The following is a 19,615-nucleotide window of genomic DNA, read 5'->3' as shown; positions in this document are numbered from 1 at the left end:
TTTTGTGATAAACTTTATGATAGTTATAGCATTTTTCTTCCTCTTACACCGTCTTTTTGTCTCCTGCTTCCTTCTCTTCCTAAGAAAGGACAAGAATGAAGAACTTGTCCTTGTACCGCTTATTAGACTCCCTGCTTTTGCTATAAATGATTACAATACGGTTAAGTTTTTTTTTTTTTGGTTAAACAATACGGTTAAAGTTATTCTCGTGTTTAATGTGTTTTGGAAGTACTTAATTTTCTCTCTCTCTTCTTTTTTTTTTTTTTTTTTTTTTTGGGCCATACGTGCAAGTGTGAGGGAATAAAGTTGTACACGTTGTACCATCCTCTTCGGCTATTTTGATCCACAATTTAAAACCTTATCTTATCCACTCTATTTAAATGTTTCATCCTGTTTCTCTCTTGCCGTCAATCACAATCGTCACGTTTTTTTTAAAGGTTGTTCATCGATGGTTTTTTTTTTTTTTTTGAGAAACTCATCGATGGTTTTAGGAGAGCAAGGTCAATGCAGATATTTCAGGAGTCAAGTTCTTCGGGCATTCTACAATGTTGATCTAAGTTTTGAAGATTTAATTTCTGAGCCCAAAAAGGAAAACGTCTGAAGAACCATTTGACAAGAACTGGATTACCTCTGGTGAGCATTTTTTTTTTGCAAAGCCTTAGGTGTTAAGTTCATCAATTTTCAATTTAAAAGGTTTGTTTTTCATTCACGAACTATTATAAAAAGATTTTTTTTTTCTTTCTTTTTTCGTCCTTAAAACTTTTAAAGTAATGCTAGCTATTACTTCTCCAAAACCGTAATGAGCGCTAGCAATTTCCTCTCTCTCAAACCTTAAATTTCATGGGTCTTTTACCAATAATTCTCATCATCTGTCAAAAATCTTGTAAAGAGAATTCAAATCTTCTTCTCCTTTGGGGGATCTTTAATTCTAAAAAGGTGGTTTGAAAAGTTTCTCGCCTTGTCACGTGTACAAGTCTCATCCCTTCAATGCTGGTTGGGAAGCATGGAACTTTGTGATTTTGTTTTTTCCCTTACAGATTCATTTTTCTTTTTCGAAAACAAAACCCCTCTTTTTTATTCTGCTTTTGGAGAATTAGACTAGGGTACTATGTTTTTTTTCCCCAAAAAAAGGACTATTGTATTTTTTTAATTAGGGGATAGAGAGCTTTAGGATCGTTTGGTATCTGTATTTAAATAATAATTTTTTTTTTTTAAAAATATATTTAAATAAAAAAATATATAAAAAAATGTATAATATTATTTAAAAATTAAATATATATTATTTGAACTCGTGTACCAAATTAAACTTTAGTGTCTTTCACAAACACAAACAAAGGAAAAGAAAAAGCACGAAAAAGTGAGCCTTTACAATCTAGGCCTAAATGCATTCTGCATCAAAGAAGGTAGTAGTATAGTATACTTATTCAGATCGAAGATCTTATCATCAATTATCCTTTGTGACTGATATCTTCTAGCTCAACCAAACGACGTCTGTTAGAGTATGTACCTTTATTCTCAAAACAAAATGAAACTTCCTCCCCCAAAAGGTTTTCTTTCTTCATTCTGTTTCGGTTTCTTTTTCCCCTGAGAAGATATTTTAAAATCATGAAAATAAAAAGCAGGTAATTACGATGGCAGGATAAAAGACTACTAAAACCAAAGCGAATTTTGATACTATTTACTTAGAGCACCCATATCATAAATGCTAAAAAAATATAAAATTTATCAACTTAAAATATTACTTTATTTAATTTAACATATCATTTTATATTTCACTCAGTGTGTGTTTGGGTTCACGTCTCTGCGTTGCGTTTTCCATTTCTGCATTTTCTCTCTTTTTTTTTTTTTTTTTTTCTCACGTGTTTTCCCCCTCACAAGTTGCTACTGTTTATGTACTGTACATGAATAGTAACCGCAACATTTGACCAATTTTCCCTGAACAGTGCATTTGTGCACTGTTTATAGACCCACAAATTTCATTTTTTATCAATTTTTTCATTAAAAATGAGTCCTACGGTATTATTTACACATTTAAAAATTATTTTGCTATAGTATTTTCAGTTTTCAGTTTTCAACAAAATAAGTTCTATCCAAACACACCCTCAGATTAAAAATTTCATTTTTTTCATTCTAAAAAAAAAAAATTATTTTTTATCACTTCTTTAAAATATTCATCCTTTATTATTATTTTTTTTATTAATCATCTTTTTCTTTTCCTTTCTCTTCATTTCTTTCTTTCTCATCATTTCCGTCTCTCTCTATTCTTGGAAGCAATATGAACAACCACTTGCCACCACTACCCACCACACAAACCCATCCACCCACCAAAAAAAACTCACCATCCATAGCACAAACCCACCAGTTCACAAACCCCAATCACTCACCAAAAACCCACCACCTATACTACAACCACCAAAAACTCACCACTCATACCACAACCACCACAAACCCACCACATAAACCCACCCACCCACCAAAAACCCACCACTCATACCACAACCACCATAAATCCAATCAACTGAACCACCGCAAGACCCACAAAAAACTACCGCAGCCACCCACTCTCACAACCCAGCCAAGTCCTCTTCCACCACCATCACAAAACCCGGTTCCTCGCTCTTCCACCACCATTAAAAAAAAGAAAAAGGAAAAACAGAAACCTTTCTCTTCCACCACGAGTGATGGCAGCAGCGATGGAGCCATGAAGAAGAGATGGCCATGAAGCTTTGGCCTGGGTTCAGTTTTAGATGGAGAAGGAAGGGATTGGGTGAGAGGGAGAAGGGGAGCGGGGGAGGGACTAGAGCCCTAGACTTGGCGTTAGAATCAAAGAGGGAAAATAAATTAAACAAAAGGAAAAATGGGTAGTAAAAGTTAGAAAGTAATAAAATTTTTTTTTTTTTAAAAACATCTTGCTCCAGTGTGGTGTTAGAAATGACAACGTAAAGCATTCTCTGGTATAAATGTTTATGACTTTATCTTCGGATCAAGCCTAGTATAAAGTAAAAGAAAACTTAAGTTCGGGATATGGTTCCATTTCATATCAAGCCAAGAATCTTTTTTGTTAGATGCAAGCTAAGCATCTTTCTTTTGCTAGATGTAAGTGATTTTGTATATGGTCAGCAAATATATGTGTGTGCGGATGTGTTTCTGTCTCCATGTCCGCGAGTGTGAGCGAACAAATTTTCTAGTTGCATCTTTATAGGCTATTTAGATTTCATAACTTAAAATTTAATCTTTCTCTGTTCTTTTAAAATGTCTCATCATCTCTCTTGCTCTCGGACGCAATCCTCACATTTTCTGTTTCTTCCATTCTTTTAAGGTTGTTCATTAATAGAGACAGACAAGGTCGAGGCGGTAGCAGAAACCAAGTTGTTGAAAGCACGTTTGACAAGCACCGGATTCCTTCTGGTAAGCATGTTTATTCCAATCCTCAGATGTTAAAGTTTAGAAAACCGAAATAATACTACAGTTTTTATTTATTATTTTTTATTATTATGGTGTACAATTTGGTATTTTACTAGGAAGGATTAAGGAGCGATTCCACTTATGTAACAACTTTTTTATTTATTATTTATTTACTAGTTACAAACTTCCAATATATGAGGTGAGAATTTAAGAGCTTATTTGGATAGGATGAAAACAAAGTGATTCATCATCCAAGCCGAGTGGATCTCACGGGTGAGCATCTGTTTGGTTTAGTTTTGGATCACTATTTTTGTGACTCAAATACTCAAAAAAAAGGACGTGGGTGATGGAAAATGAAAACAGATTTTGAGTGTTTTTAAAACTAGAAAATTGAAACTCAGTGACAATATAGTAATTTCATTCAACTTAGGGAACCTACAGCTTTGTCTTGTCATGTCCTATTGAGGAGGCGTGTGGGGTATGTGGAATGGTAGAGTCATCAGGGCATGCTTTATGGGACTGTGAGGTGGCGGGGGCTGTGTGGAGAGAGTCCAATCTGCTGCTGCCGAAATTCAGATGTGCTCATCGTGATTTCATGGAGATTGTGTGGAAGTTTTGGGAAGGCAGCAGGGAGGTGGATTGGGAGTGTTTTGCGACTACGGCTTGGTGCATTTGGAAAAATAGGAACTCATTAAAATTTGAAGGAAGGGGCAAGGCAGGAAAGGTGATTGTTAAGGAGGCTGAGCGGCTAGTGGAGGAATTCAGAATTGGGAATTCAAGGGAAAAGCTTCCTGTGGTGCTGAGATCTCAAGCTTGGATGGCGCCTAGGGAGGGGTGGTATAAAGCTAATGTGGATGGGGCTGTGTTTAAGGAGTCTAGCAGCTGTGGTATTGGTGTTGTGATTAGAAATGACCAAGGCCAAATCATGGGAGCAATGAGTAAGAAGCTGAATTTTCCCTTAGGAGCTGTGGAAGTTGAAGCAAAAGCGTTTGAAGAAGGCCTTTTGCTAGCAGGGGACCTCGGTTTGAAGAAGATTATTCTGGAAGGGGATGCTCAGCTTGTTGCAAATGCCTTGCTGGGTAAGTGCTTGCCGCCAAGCTCAATAAAAATGATGATTTCTGGTGCAAGCCGCTGGAAGCAGTGGGTTCCAGATTGGGAAGTTAGTTTTGTCCGCAGAACAGGAAACTAGGCTGCTCATGTATTGGCTCAAAATGCCAAATTTACTAATGATTGTGTAGTGTGGGTGGAAGACACCCCACCAATGATTCAATGCCAAGTGCATAGAGATGTTCTTTTGATGAACAATTGTTCAAGTTAATGAAAGCTATTTGTGTTGACTATCAAAAAAAAAACTTGCACCCAACGGCTCTCTCTTGCTCATAGACTCTTTTTTTGGTAAGCGTTCTTTCTTTTTAGTATTCTTTCTTTCTATTCTCCTCATCTCCTCAGTCTTCATTTTTTCTTCTACACAAAGCCTCCACCAATCACTCTAACTCAGTTTCTTCTAGCTCTCCACCGAACCTCCACTGCTCCTCCGCAAACCACCAGTTGCCGCTACCACAAGCCACCACCACAAATCTCTCAGTTCAAGCTCAACCAAGGAAGGGTCGAAATCCTAAAATCTTCCTTCGCCATCAATTGAACCAACGGGTCTCTGATCTAAAGATTTATGAGTTTGGATTTGCTATGTTTGTGGGTTTAAGTTTTCGGTGTTGGTAAGGGAGTCGCAATTATGAGTTTTCTATCTGTGTTGATGGGTTTGAATTTTGGTTGTGGTTGTGGTTGTGGTTGTGGTTGTGGTTTGAGGCTTGGGCTGTGATGGAGGTGGGTTTGTATGGATGTTGGTGTGTTTGGCCGTTGGTGGTGGTGTTGTTGATGGTAGCCGATTCTGCTGGGTTTGCTGTTGATGGTGGCCGATTCTGCCATCACCACCACAGCTACCCACGGACCCTCCAAAGCTGTCCCCATCTGCCCACCATCACCACCAATCACCAGCGAAGAGCAGAAAGAAAAGATTAAGATCTGGGTTTGGGGTTTGAAAAATGAAGTTTGATTTGGGTTTGGTGTTTCTAAATAAAAGATTTTTGTTTTGGGTTTTAGGGTTTATTTCAAAATGGGATTTGATTTGGGTTTGGTGTTTCCAGATTTGGGGCCATGGCTGGAGCTTGCTTTTGGGTTTCTTTATTGGTGGGTTGCTTTTGGGTTTTAGTCATTGTTGGTAGGTTTCTTTGTTTTGATTGTGAGTTTGGGTTTTCTTTCGGAAAATCCGTACAAAAATGGAAGAAAAGAAAGTAAGAACTGAAGAAATGAAAGAGGCTTGGAATTAGGCCTCGTCAATGGGCCGGCCCGATCCATTTTTACTTGGCCCATGGGTCTAATGAGCTGGGCTTAATGGGCTGTTGACTAGTCAATGGGCTGAGTCGGGCCGGACTGGATGGAAAAACCCTAGCCCATGGCCTTATCCATGGGCAATACCCATTTGGCTTTAGCAAGCTGGGCTAGTGAGGTGAGTTTAATGGGCTACCCATGAGCATTTTTAACAGGTCTTCAATGGGGTTATAAAAATTTAACCAAAAAAATTATAATTATATATTATTACAAATTATCAAATTAAACAATTAAATCTACTAAAAAGATTCTATTAAAAAAAAATACTAAGACATACCTCTTAAAAGGTACTAAAATAAGATTAATTAACTTTTATTGATAATAATAAATAAGTACATTGAATTAAATATTAACTCTTAAAGGAAATATTTGAAGAATAAAATATCAATTCTTAAAGGAAATATATGAAGAATCAAATATCAATTCTTAAAGGAAATATATGAAGAATCAAATATCAACTCAATAAGGAAAGAATTTCTTCCAACTAATGGTAAGTTTTTAATTATTTTTTTTTATTTTTTAAGGAATTTCTTCTATAATTGTAACTTGTAAGGAAAGAATTGAAATTTATCAAAAGAAAGAATGACTTTCTTTCCAGAGGCACAGAGGTAGGGCAACAATTATCTTAGTAACTTTGTTTTAAAAATCAAAACTACTAGACTAATACCAAAATATATATTCATTATGCATATTGTATCACAATCATTCCAAGTATTTAGTGGTTAGGTGTGTGATCTTAAAATTTTTATAATGTCTAAAGTTCAATCCCTCACCTACCCAACCCTCAAATTATTTTGTTATAAATTTTGGGCAATGAGTCAAGCTAACGAGTCGGCTACTGGGCTGGGCTAACGGGCCGGCCCACTAGGCACCTATGGGTAAAGAAACCAACCCATAGCCTGTCCCATTGGGCTACTGGGCTGCCCACGGGTTTCAATATTATCGGGTTGGGCTGCCCATATGCCTGGTGGGCTAGCGGGCTACTGGGCCAGACCATGGGTCATGGGCTATTTGATGACCCTTACTTGGAATGAAGAAATTATAGAAAGAGAAGGAAGAAAGAGAAGGGGCACGTCGGTAGGAAACTACCCATTCTAACCCAACACAGTAAATGGGTCCTACCATCTTATCCATTCTGACTCAACACAGTAAATGAGTCCTACCATCTTATCCATTCTGACTCAACACAGTAAATAGGTCTTATGCAAAATTCTGAGTTATAAATACAATGTGCCCGTTTGGATTCAAATTATTGTGGCGTCTGCATTTTTGTTCTGTGGTTTTCTTTTTTTTTTTTTTAGTTCAGTCCGCATTTGTTGACTTTTTTACTATGAACAGTGCATCTGTGCACTGTTTACAGACCCATAAATTCCACTTTTCAGTAACTTTTTCATTAAAAATGGGTCTCACGGCACTATTTACACATTTAAAAATTATTTTGCTACAGTGTTTTCAGTTTCAGTTTTTAGTTTCAGCAAAAATAAGCTCAATCCAAACGGACCCAATATATGAAACCAAACCAGTTTTATTTTGAATGTGTGAAAAAACAGAGTTTTATATGATGAGTGATGAGTGATGAGTGATGGATGATGAAAACTGAGTGATAAGTGATATTTTTTTTAAACCAAACAAGTTGTAGACTTCGAAAGATTAAAAAAAAAAAAAAAAAGAGTCCACAAGTCAAGTTGTGTTGGGCCAATGGCAGGAAACGAGACCCGCCCCCGTTTGTAGAGAAGTATTAGATCGGGTGTCCACTAGTGTAGGCCATATTATTAGTATATATCATACCGGTCATTAAATAGGCGTAGGTACTCTTCTAAAATGTACTAAATAAAACACTAGTTTGTATATGCCATAGTAGCTACTAGGGATTTTCCTGGTGTTTTGGCCAGTATTAATGTTTTAGTCTGAATAATAATAAATGCTTAGAAAAAACATGCTATTTAAGTTGATACATTTTGGTTAATGTATTTAAACTAATATTTAAGCTTATAAATATGTGCATTTTAGATAATATGTTAATAAAAAATACATACACACATAAATGAATACAAACATGTGTGTATATAGAAATATATATAAATAGATATCAACTGATAACAAAATATTTTGTTCTCCTAGTCAAATTGAAAATGGGATCTAGTACAAAATTGACACCCTTGGCTAACGGTGGTGATCATGTTAAGTGAAACAAGAAGAGACGGTGACAAAGAGAGATTCCCTACAAACCTTGTCAAACATTGTGAGATCTCCTCTAGTTTTTGTCAAAGACCAATTCAAGTGAAGATTTAAACAAAGAGCAGTTTTTTTAGTTGGATCGGGTCAAGTTTGATCTTGGAGGAGGAGACATGCCATCATTAGGTTTTGCTGGTGGACACTTGTTGTCGACCACTATGATCATCAAATTAGTTGATGGTTGGATTAGGCCTGGTCAGGTGGGTTGGGTGGAGTATGTCTGTGGACAACCCTAGTCAAAAACATCATGCGGTTTCAATTGAAATACAATCTCTTTGCCTATGTACCAATTCAAGGACTGTGCTTCTCTTAAAAGGAAAAAAAAAAGTCTACAATTACAACAAAATTTTACAACACTTTTATTTTGAATTGTGGTGGGTTTAGCTATAATCCCTTTTTTTTCAAATTATTTTAACCTATTTTGAATTGGCATCTCAAACTTGTATTGTAAAGTTGTGAGATTTTATTGTGATTAAAAACTTTTTATTTTAAATTTTTATAATAGAGTGACCAATGTACTTGAACCCATCTATCCAACCTTCTCTCGGTGTGTGCTACTCTCACCATCACGCTTTGTAAAATATTTTGTCACAAAAATTATAAGAATTCACTACTTATAGATATAGGTTGAGTTTAAATTACACTAATATAATTGTTAACTTTACACAACTCAATAGATTTTTTATTAAATATTTACAATTTTTATTTTAAAATTACAAATAAAAAATTTACTTATAAAATGAATTGTAAAAAAACCTATTAACTTGAAATTTGAAGTACGTATTAAGAAGAGTTGAAAATTTAAAATTTTAATTATTCAAGAAGAGAAAGATTTGGATTGGCGTGTTTGTATCAGTGAAAGGCAGGGGAAGCATAAGAAAGAGAACGTGAATCCAGCACTTATCTTGTCATACTACTCAAATAAAAGCTATTTAAAATTTTATACTTATGTGTGTGTATATATATATTATTTTATTATAATAATAAAAAAAAGAATTACATCAACTTAGTGTTTACATACCTTAAAAAAATTAAGTCAATTTATAAAATGGAAGAATTTTCAATCTTGGGTCGTTATATACTACTAGTCGCTAACCCGTGCGATACACGAAATAGTTAAATTTAAAATCACATATGTTTTAAAAAAACAAATAGAGAGTCCTATATGAAAAAAACTATTAATTAAAAGTTAACAGAAAAATTATTTTATAATTTAAAATAGTTTCTCATAGGTATTGTATAAGTATCAACCAAGTAGGATGCATATTTTAAATAATAAAAAAAGACCGTAATGGTAGGCGGTGGCTGCTTTTGTTTTATTATTTATCGAAAAAAAAAAGAAAAAAAAAAGGAATTTGATAGGATATGAACAAATAAATTGTAGTAGAAGAATTTGGGTTGTAATCAAATTAAGTTTTTTATCAACTTAGAAATTATAGGAGAAAAATATAAGACTAAAAAAAAAATTATAAAATACAAATTTGTTAAAAAATTATAAAATAATAATGATGTGGTAAGCTCCAGAGAGGTTAACAAAAAGTCAAAAACTTCAGTTATATATATATATATATATATATGTATGTATATATCAACCACTAAACATATTATTTATGTAAATTATCCCAAATAGTTGAATATTGAATAGTTTAATATTTGAAAAAAAAAATATATAAAATATTAGTGAAAAAAGGGGTGAATCTATCAGTGGCTTTAGACCTCTCTTTGGGTGAGAGATTGGTATTTTACATTACTTTTAAGTTCAGTAGGTTTAGAGTAGTAGACTTACTTGTAGATTCAATAGATAGACATAACTAGGAAAAAAAAAAAAAATGGACGGACATAAACATCCATAAAAAGTAAAAAAATTGTTAGTTGAATTTAGAAATTTGCGATCTTTTTTTTTTTTTTTTTGTTAAACCACCCGGTATTCGGAACCACAGGGGCTCCAACTAAATCCAGATTCGAACCGGGTAGGACCACAAGGACGGCAAAGCTCTCCCAATCGAGTTTTAATGCAGCTGCATGCCCAAGGCTCGAACACGAGACCTTGGTTAAGCTAGGACAACCCCTTACCAGTTGACCAATGCGCTCGGTGGTAAAATTTGCGATCTTTTGATCTATACATACTATACTCTACTGGGGCTGTGATTTATCCGCCGGACAAATGATAAGTATATAACTTTTTGTGGTTTTATACGGGATGATGCCATATAAATGCTTAGAGAAAGAGAATGACATAGGTGGAGACTTCTGGCTTGAAGAGAGACAATCAGATTTGAGAGATTAAAAAGAGGAGAGGAAGAAAAAGAAGTGGGTACCATCGGCAAAAAATAAGAATAAATTAATTAATAAAAAAAGAAAAGACAATATGCATAAAAAATAATAAATAATTAGATGATGTGTAAAATTAGGAGGTTTCTAATAGTAGAGTTTGTTATGGACTAAAATTCTCAAAAGTAGACGTGATCTATCTATCTATCTATCTATCTATATAGATAGATAGATAGATAGATAGATTAAAATATTTATTTAACTAATACTAATGTGTAAAAATGTGGAGAGGTCAAAGTCTTCGATTATATATATATATATATATATATATATATATATTTTTTTTTTATATTAAATAAGAAAATATCCTAAATCAATGTTTTAATTAAGTAAGTATAGCACATAAAAAAGTAGTGTATGTGTCAGAATTTTCAAATTGTATGATTTGCGGTTAATACTTTTCAAACATTTTAGATTGAGGCTTTTATTAAATAAATTAGGATTATATATTAATATTTAAAAAAATTATGAAGCACAAAATTTTAATTATTTTAAATAATAAAAATAAATTTATATGGATAAAAATATGCAATTCAAGATAATATATATACTAGACTCATCACATGCGCTTTGCTCACGAAACAATGCCTTTATTTATTTTTTTATTTTTTGATTTAGTGTTATAATACTTAAAAGTGATATATAAATAACCGCGTATATTTATTTATTTATTTATTTTAAAGAAGGAGGTAAGGTAAGTTGAAACCCAACGAGACATTTGAATTTTTTGATTGAGATAAGGATTGTAATAAGTTAAAAAAAATGGGCAAATTACAACTTACCCACCTGTAGTTTGGTTGAAATTTAAGTTGCCTACCCATCTGAAGTTTGACCAAAATTTAAGTTACCTACTTATGGTTTGAAATCACATGATGCAGATGTTCTATTGGATTTTATTTTATTTTATTTAATCTTGTATTTTTATGTTTTTTTTTTTTTTTAATTTTTTGGTGTTTTTGGAAGAGAGAAACATAAAAGTGAAGCAAAATCACATATTTAGCCATGTTTTTAACAGAAGTGGGCTAAAGAAATCTAACTAAACTAACCTCAAGTGGGTAAAATTTCAAATTTTAAACCACAAATAGACAACTTAAATTTCGGCTAAACCACAAGTGGGTAAGTTGTAATTTGCCCAAAAATTTTGAGATTTGAACAAAAGAAAGATGATGTATGTTAGTGTGGATGGATGGAGATTTGTGATAATTGTATAGAATTTGGATAAAAAAAATTTTGGGGTTAAGAAAATCTAACTGAATTAACCTTGGGTTGGTAAAGTGCCTAATTTCAAACCATATGTAGGCAACTTAAATTTTAGTCAAACTATATGTAAGTAAGTTGTAATTTGTCCAAAAATTTTGATATTTGAACAAAAGAAAGATAATATATGTCAGTGTGAATGGTGAGGATCTGTGATAACTGTATAAAATTTGGATAACAAAAATTTTGAAATATTTTAAAGAATTAAAAAAAAAAAACCATAGAAATTTTTGGGATAGAAATGAGTAGTTTTTATGTGAGGTAGTGGGTTTTTTTTTTTTTTTTTTTTTTTTTTTTTTTTTTCGAAGTAATTTTGTATTTTTATAAAGATAATTGAAGTATTTGAATTCAAATGATAACAAATACAAATATGAATCAGACATTTAATACAAATGGGTGGTGAGAATAACGGTTTTTTTTTTTTTTCTTTTCTTCGTAAGATAGTATTACTGTTTTAACCTTTTTTGCTTTTTTGTAGGAAAAAAAAAAAAATTAAACTCAAACGTATGTTATTTTAGAATTTGTATGAGGATATTTTGGTACGCCAAAAATTAAAGACGAAACAGAGAAATTTTCTTATTAAGAAAACCCTAATTTTTCAATCATGATATAAAAAAAAAGTCCAAATTTGGTAAGGATGGGGAGTAATACTTATGTTTTACACTATTTGATAAGACATTGCCACTTCAGCATTTTACTTAAAATTCAATACATTCTACTATACCTAATAACATTTCAATACTTATATATGTGTATTAAAATTGATTGGGTGTGGTAATACTTATTCTTAAATAGTAAATATGTGATAAGATAATATGATATGTTAGGATTGGAGTGGTAAAAACAGCTGATTCAGGACCATTTTCTTCCTACATTAGTGGCATAGTCCTTCACTTGCAGCCGGTGACTTCTTCAGACCACAACCAGTTCGATTTTTATTGTTGTCCGCTGTCGCATTACTTCATTCGTGCAATCTGTATTCAGCCGTCCTCCACTCGTTTGCGTTGCTCAACTTTGCTTTGCCTCACTATCAACTTTATTTTGCCGTGCCCCATCTTTGCTTTGGGGTTTCTTTTTATTATAGACCTTTCTTGCGTGGTCAGAGGGTAGATTAGCTATCAAAAAATAGTATTATATTAATTGTTATTAAATTAGTTAATTATTGATTATTAGATGAATTGATTGCTTTACCACCAGGAGTAGTTGGTCTAGCGGTCATGGGCTTACTCCTAAGGGTTTGGGAGGTAGAGGTTGCAAGTTCGAATCCTACAATGAGAAGTGCTTGAGAAATAACTTCATGCCCTTGGCTCATGCTCACTAGTGTCCTTGATGGACTTGAGTGTATAGCTATGGCTCATTTAAATCCTCTATTCTTGTAAGCCCAGGTTCAACACGTAAAGTGTCACTATGATTATGGGGAATCTGAGCAAATGCCCTTTTCGAGCAAATTATACAACTTTCTGCCCCCTTTCCCAAACTAATTGGAGAAATGCTCCTCTTTTATAACTCGATTTTCTCAAAATTGAGTTTCAATATAAAACTTGATTTGTAGAAAATCAAGTATGGGGTGATCAAACTAAAAAAAAAAAAAAAAAAAAAGGTATGGGGCAATCAAACTTAAAAAAAAAATAAATAAATAAGAATTGCATGGAACTTAAGTTCCATAAATTAAACGTTACTATAGGCCTCCATGAAACGTATTTATAGGTAAAACTTAAAAAAAATAAAAAAAATTGCATGGAACTCGAGTTCATGGAGCTCGAGTTCCATAAAAAATGCCACTATAGGTAATTAAAACGCCACTATAGGGCTCCTTAATGGAGCGATTAGACTTAAGAAAAAAACTTACATGTTAAAACGCCACTATAGGACTCCCTATAGAGTGATCATACTTAAGAAAAAAACTTGCATGTTTTAAAATGCCATTATAGGGCTTTAAAAAATTGCATGGAACTCAAGTTCATGGAGATCAAGTTCGAGCAATTTTTTTTTTTTTTTTTTTTAATTTGTTATAACTTGATTGTCCAAAAATCGAATTTTAAGTTGAAACTCGATTTTTAGAAAATCAAGTTACAAAAGAAGGACATTTTCCTAATTAGTTTTGAAAAGGGGGGAGAAGGTTGTATAATTTGCGCGAAAAGGGCATTTGCCCATTTTGGCCCTATCCAAGTGAAAAATGTCAACTTAAGTCGCCAACCCTACTTATTATTAATTTTTTTTCAAAAAACAAAATAGGATGAATTAATTGCTTTTATGGACATAATATGGGTATTAAAGTGTAATTCAGATAAATTCCAATATCTATCATCTCATTTTTCTTCTTAACCAAATAAATGAATTTTAAATTTATTTTCCATCATTCCACTTTTTTATCCTCTGTATCAAACATACATAGTTGAAAATAAAAATATCTTCTACCTTCCCACTTTTCTATCCTCCAAATGATTTATATTATCTTATTTTTCCATCCTCCAAACCAAACAGAGCCTAAATGAGATAGTTTGAAAATCTTAGGATATCTCAATTCCCACTTGGGGAATTCAGCCCTTAATTCAGCCCCCATTTGTGCCAAAATACCAATTTAGAAACAAGTTTTTAATTAACCCAACTATAATCAAGGCTTGGTTAGTATGATCATGCACAATATTGCGCAAACAAAAAAGTTAAGAGGAACATGCAATGTGGTTACACAAGGAAAACCAATGGAACAATTGTTCCCGAAGTAATAACCACGGTGAGGACTTAACCACTAACCCAAAGGAAAACAAATCAACTACGTAGAATTGAAGTTTTGCAAATAGAATAACTCCACACTAATCTGCTACATCCCATAGTACTTATTGATGTGATCATATGCAACTCTGAATCCACAAACTCTTCCACTAACAAATTTCGTTGCATGTGAATGCCACTCACACCTTCAAGAAACCACTTGAAGTTTCACTACAACAATTCTTTGTTATTGGATATTCGTTGTGCTTTAGAGCTTAGAAATCTCCTAATACTTTGTGTACACCACACACCTCTCAAAACATCTCAAATAATGTGCCCTATGGTTGCTTTAATACCTTAACTTGAAAGTCACAAAACTCTATCTTCATGAAAACTAATAGAAGTAAACTTGGAATAAGTTCTGCACGAATTTTGATAGGTCAAGATTTTGCCTGATAGGTTTGATGATTCTCAATGGATTGATCATTGGTGGCTAACCTAGCCCTATGGATTCAAAACCCACAGTTTATGGGATTGTAAATAGTTAAACATTAATTATAGTAACCATAGTATACAATCTAAAAATATTTATTTCAAATCAACCGAATGAAAGAAAGACAAACTGTAATGAGAATTTTTTTTTTTTTTAATAATTATTTAGATAAAAGGGTTAGGAACTTAAAATTTTAATGAAAAATTTACAAATACAACCATTAAATTTCTATTAATTACAATTCTATATTTAAATTTAAATTTTTGTTGGATAAAAATGATACTTTTTTAGATAGATTTTGCTAATGCCCAAGGACATACAATAATTAATTATTTTTGAAAATATTTTCTTGGGAATTGAAAAAGTACTAATAGCTTTTTCAATTTCTGAGAAAATGTTTCTAAAAATAGATGGTTTAGGGCATATATTAATCGGACTATTTTTAAATAGGTTAAGTGTCAAAAACTTTACTACACTTCTTGACACATAAAGAACTGAGTCATTTCGGATTAATTGCATGTTGACTTTGTTAACAAGAAATTGACTCATTATTAAATGTAACACAAACTCATTTATACTAAATAATAATCAGTAAAATAATCGTGTTGCATTCTAACATTATCATCACCCTTATTCTAAAGCACCAAAATACACAAGTATTCAAGGTTGGGCAATGTGATGTCTGTAACGATACCCTTCGGTCCTCACGTCCAGGGACCAACTCTTGAATTTTTATTTGTTTTTTTTTCATGTTTAAACAAATAGGGTGGGGATTTGAACCCAATTCTATTCAATAAAAAACTTCGACAATATCACTGAATCACAAGCCTTTGAACCTTGAACTAAGGAAAACGGTGATGTGACAGTGCTTTTGGAATTCAATTTGATGGACTAGGGATGAAACTTTATAAGCCAGTACCTTGATATCCTCTTTGTTTGTTTTTAGATCTTTTCGAAGTGGTAAGTAATTTTTTGGTCAGACATTTGTGGGACTAATGGCTCTAGAGATACCCATGGAAGACTATGCTTCCCAGATAGGGAGAGGAAACTACGAGAGGTTAGAGATCTTAAAGGCAAAACAATTCCCAAAGCTCCAATCCACAAATACCATGTTGCAGGGGACGGAGGACTCTGACACAAATATATTGATGGATGATACTTTATATGAAGCAGTAGCAAAAGATGATGTTAATAATTTCATTGCTACATTGGAAAAAGTTTCAATGGATAAAGAACTCCGTTTGGATGCCATTTTAGATCAAATGTCGATATCAGGGAATTCATTGCTTCACAAGGCAGCAAGTTTTGGAAGTGTAAATATAGCTGAACTCGTCATTGATCACTTCCCCTTCCTTCTTAACAGGAAAAAGAATTTAGGCGATACTGCACTTCATGTTGCTACCAAGGCTAAAAAGTTGAGGGTAGTCGAAGTCCTCATAGAAAAGTCTAGTAAACTATGTCCTGCTAATGATAATGATACTTTATCACAAATGAAAAATGACATTGGAAATACTGCCCTGCATGAGGCTGTCAAAGCTCTTTTTCCTGATGCCGTCAGTTGTTTGTTTTCGGCAAATCCAAAAGTGTCATACTATTTGAATGAAAATGGTGAATCTCCATTGCGTCTCGCTATTGAAACTGGTGACAAAGAAATTCTTGAACGTCTGTTCGAAGCTCCCAGTGTATATGATGAGTTAGTTGGAGGGCCTCAAGAAGAGTCACCTGTTTATGCTGCCATCTTAATGGAAAGAAAAGGTACTACTGGTCCCAAACTTCATCAATTTAGTTTCCACTATTTAAATCAGTTTCTTTAATTTTATTCACTTTTTAAAATTTTTTTTTTTTTGAACTTAGATATTTTAGAAGAAATATGCAAGAAGAATCCAATACTATTCCACATACGAGACAAAAAGAGGAAGACGCCACTGTATTTTGCAGCATCCAAAGGTTACACTGAAGGTGTTGAGTTCCTGTTGAGCAAATTTGGACTACAAGCCCTCGAAAGCAGTACAAATGGTGACTTTCCTATTCACATTGCATGCAAAAAAGGCCACATAGAGGTAGTCAAGAAGTTGCTTGAACAAAAGTGGCCTAATCCAATAGAATTACTCAACAAAGAGGGACAAAATATTCTTCATGTTGCAGCTAAGAGTGGAGAAAACACTGTAGTAAAAACCATATTGGAATGCTCAAAGCTTGAGGAGCTTTTAAACGCAGGGGACAAGAACGGAAATACAGCTTTGCATTTGGCGTCAATGAACCTTCATGCCTTAGTCCTATGTTCTCTCACGTGGGATAATCGAGTTGATTTAAAGCGCAAAAACAAGAAAGGCTTGACTGCTATTGATATTGCTATTGGGATTCGGACATATTCGTGGATTAGAAAGGTATGTTAGAATATACTAGGAATTTTGGCTATCATGGTTCATTGAAAAATACAATTCAAAATAGGAAAAATATAGTCATTTTTGAGTTTCTACCATGGATGTGAGGCCGAACCGTGCACAATAGTTCTATTTCTTTAGCTTCCCCTCTCTCTCCATCATTTTATTTTATCTTCCTCCTATTCTAACATGGTATTAGAGCCACGAATATGTGGCCTTTTGCAGCCTCTTTCTACCATTATGTCTAGATTTTGTATTCAAGTGTTTTCTCTGCCCAACCAGGACACCAAATACCTTTTGAGACCATTGCTACACGTCCCTGGAGAGACAAAGGCATTCTCTTGTTAACATCATAGCCAGCACTCAAGTTCTAGATCCATGGGAATTCCATCTATACTTCTTAAATATTTATCTGGGTCTTGTTAGAATTGTTGTTTCAATGTCACTCAAGTTCTCATGCAGAGTCGTAGTCCCTATCATTGACATCCTTGTGGCCACACAAACCACTTCCTACTCTAAAGACACTCTCCATGTGTTTAGAGCCCCTACGTACATGCCAGTTTCATACTGGCAACGCGCCTAACTTCCATAGGTCCTTCCTCTACACAACACGTGTTGGAGACATGCCCACTTGTGGTCTCGTGCTAGAGCTCTTTCTGCCATTAGGCCAAGTCTCAGTTTCAAGAGCTTTCTCGATGCTTTTATCTACCTAAGCAACACAAAAAACACTCTTTGTGACCGCTTTAGCACACCCTCAGCAAGATGGACTTTCACGTGCATCGCAAGCTTTACGGGCTTCTTCCTCTTCAATGGTGATCTTTCTTGTTTTAGGTATTTATTGGTAGTTCCTGATTTAGTCGATGGGCATTAAAGACCTTCCTTACATGAAGACTTTCATTCCAAATTCAAGTTTTTATCAAGCCCTACCACCTTAGTCTGAGGGGTGGAAGTTAGAATATATTAAATATAGGACAAAGTTAGGTACGAAATTGGTTGTAACCTAAAGTTACAACTTTCCTCAATAAAATAAACATTACTGCATATTTTAAAAATCTAACTGTTGAATTTCATGTTTTTTCGTTCTTAATACACATGTCAAATTTTGTGTCAATTGGATATTATTTACTATATGATTTATAAGTTTATTTTCTATATATAATTTTAAATTACAAAAATTTGCAATTTAAAAATTTTAATGATGATATAGCTATTAATTTTTAATTTTTTTGAAATATTGCAAGTATAGGGAATAGAAGAAGAAGATGTCATATAATGGTAGATTTGTTAAAATTCTTCTCCAATAAAATAATATTGAGTAAGGTTGTAGCCTAAGGTTACAACTAATTTTATTGCTAAATTTTGTCCTTAAATATAAATCTTCTGTACCATTTTGTGTTTCATTTTATATTCCACCAATTGCAACTTGTCATGTTTTTTTTTCTTTTTTTTTTTTTTTAATTTTTTTTTTCATTTTTAACTTTGGCTAGTTTGTAAGGAAAATTAAACAAATACATGAAAATAGTGGAAAATAAAGTGGAACACAAAAAGTGGTACAAAAGACTTGTATTCAAATATATTAGGACCATGGACTATGGTTGTTTTGTAATACCCTGAGCTTGTTGGTATATGCAGAATTTTTACTAATAAAGTGCAATAGATTACAAAGTTTTTTGTGATGCAAAACTGCTGCTCCTGCATAATACTAGATTGATTTTTTCTAATATGCATAAAGCAGTACAATAGCACTTATTTATACTTGAAAGAGCCTTCTAGACTTCTAGATACAAATAACTAACTTTTAGGAACACCAACAGTTTATCACCTTGGAATACTAAAAGTTATCACCTAGAAATTTCTTTATTAAAATTACAAATTAATTTCTAACACCCTTTTTGTAATCTTTAAGTTCTTCTTGAACCACTCCATTTTGTCAACTTTAACTGCTTTGGTGAGAACATCTACTAGTTGATCATTGGTACTAATGAATTCCAGTTGGATTTCTCCTTCACTAACCAAGTCTAAAATAAAATGGTGCCTAAGCTCAATGTGCTTTGTCCTTGCATGAAAAATAGGATTCCTAGTCATTGCAATCGTAGACATAATGTCATACCAAATAACCATAGGTTCTTCAATTTTTTGCTACAAATCTGAAAGTAATCTCCTTAGCCAAATAGCTTCACATGCTACATCAGTTGCTGCAATATATTCAACTTCTATTGAAGAAGGCATGCAATTGCCTTTTGCTTCTTTGAACTCAAAGCTATCACATTTGATCCCAAGCAAAAAATGTAGCCTGACGTGCTTTTTCTGTCATCAAGTGATCCAACCTAATCACTGTTAGTGAAATCAACAAGATTGTTGAAATTCTCCTTTTGTACAAAATGTCTAGCTTCTTGGTGCCTTGCAGGTA

General features: G+C 33.3%; 2 protein-coding genes across 3 annotated transcripts in view; both read left to right on the top strand.

Annotated features, from left to right (window-relative positions):
* Positions 1-484: 484 nt before the first annotated feature.
* The window catches only part of LOC115989652 (protein ACCELERATED CELL DEATH 6-like), a 40,801-nt gene continuing 21,670 nt past the window's right edge, over positions 485-19,615 (top strand). For both annotated transcript variants that reach the window (XM_031113454.1, XM_031113455.1), the window contains exons 1-4: positions 485-633; positions 3,320-3,408; positions 15,768-16,576; positions 16,676-17,208. In XM_031113454.1, the coding sequence (XP_030969314.1) occupies positions 15,817-16,576; positions 16,676-17,208 (1,293 nt within the window). In that variant the 5' untranslated portion in view covers positions 485-633; positions 3,320-3,408; positions 15,768-15,816. The remainder of the gene's footprint in view (positions 634-3,319; positions 3,409-15,767; positions 16,577-16,675; positions 17,209-19,615) is intronic.
* Positions 3,893-4,594, top strand: LOC115989962. Its single transcript, XM_031113825.1, has one exon. It carries the CDS (start codon positions 3,893-3,895, stop codon positions 4,592-4,594), a length of 702 nt encoding a protein of 233 aa, XP_030969685.1.

Source organism: Quercus lobata, chromosome 5, assembly GCF_001633185.2.
Source record: "Quercus lobata isolate SW786 chromosome 5, ValleyOak3.0 Primary Assembly, whole genome shotgun sequence".
Taxonomy (NCBI): Eukaryota; Viridiplantae; Streptophyta; class Magnoliopsida; order Fagales; family Fagaceae; genus Quercus; species Quercus lobata.
Note: the sequence above shows the minus strand (reverse complement) of the source record. Positions and strands in the feature narration are given on the sequence as shown.

Coding starts and splice junctions, on each gene's coding strand:
- LOC115989962 (XM_031113825.1), top strand. CDS start 3,893: ATGGTAGAGTCATCAGGGCATGCTTTATGGGACTGTGAGGTGGCGGGG.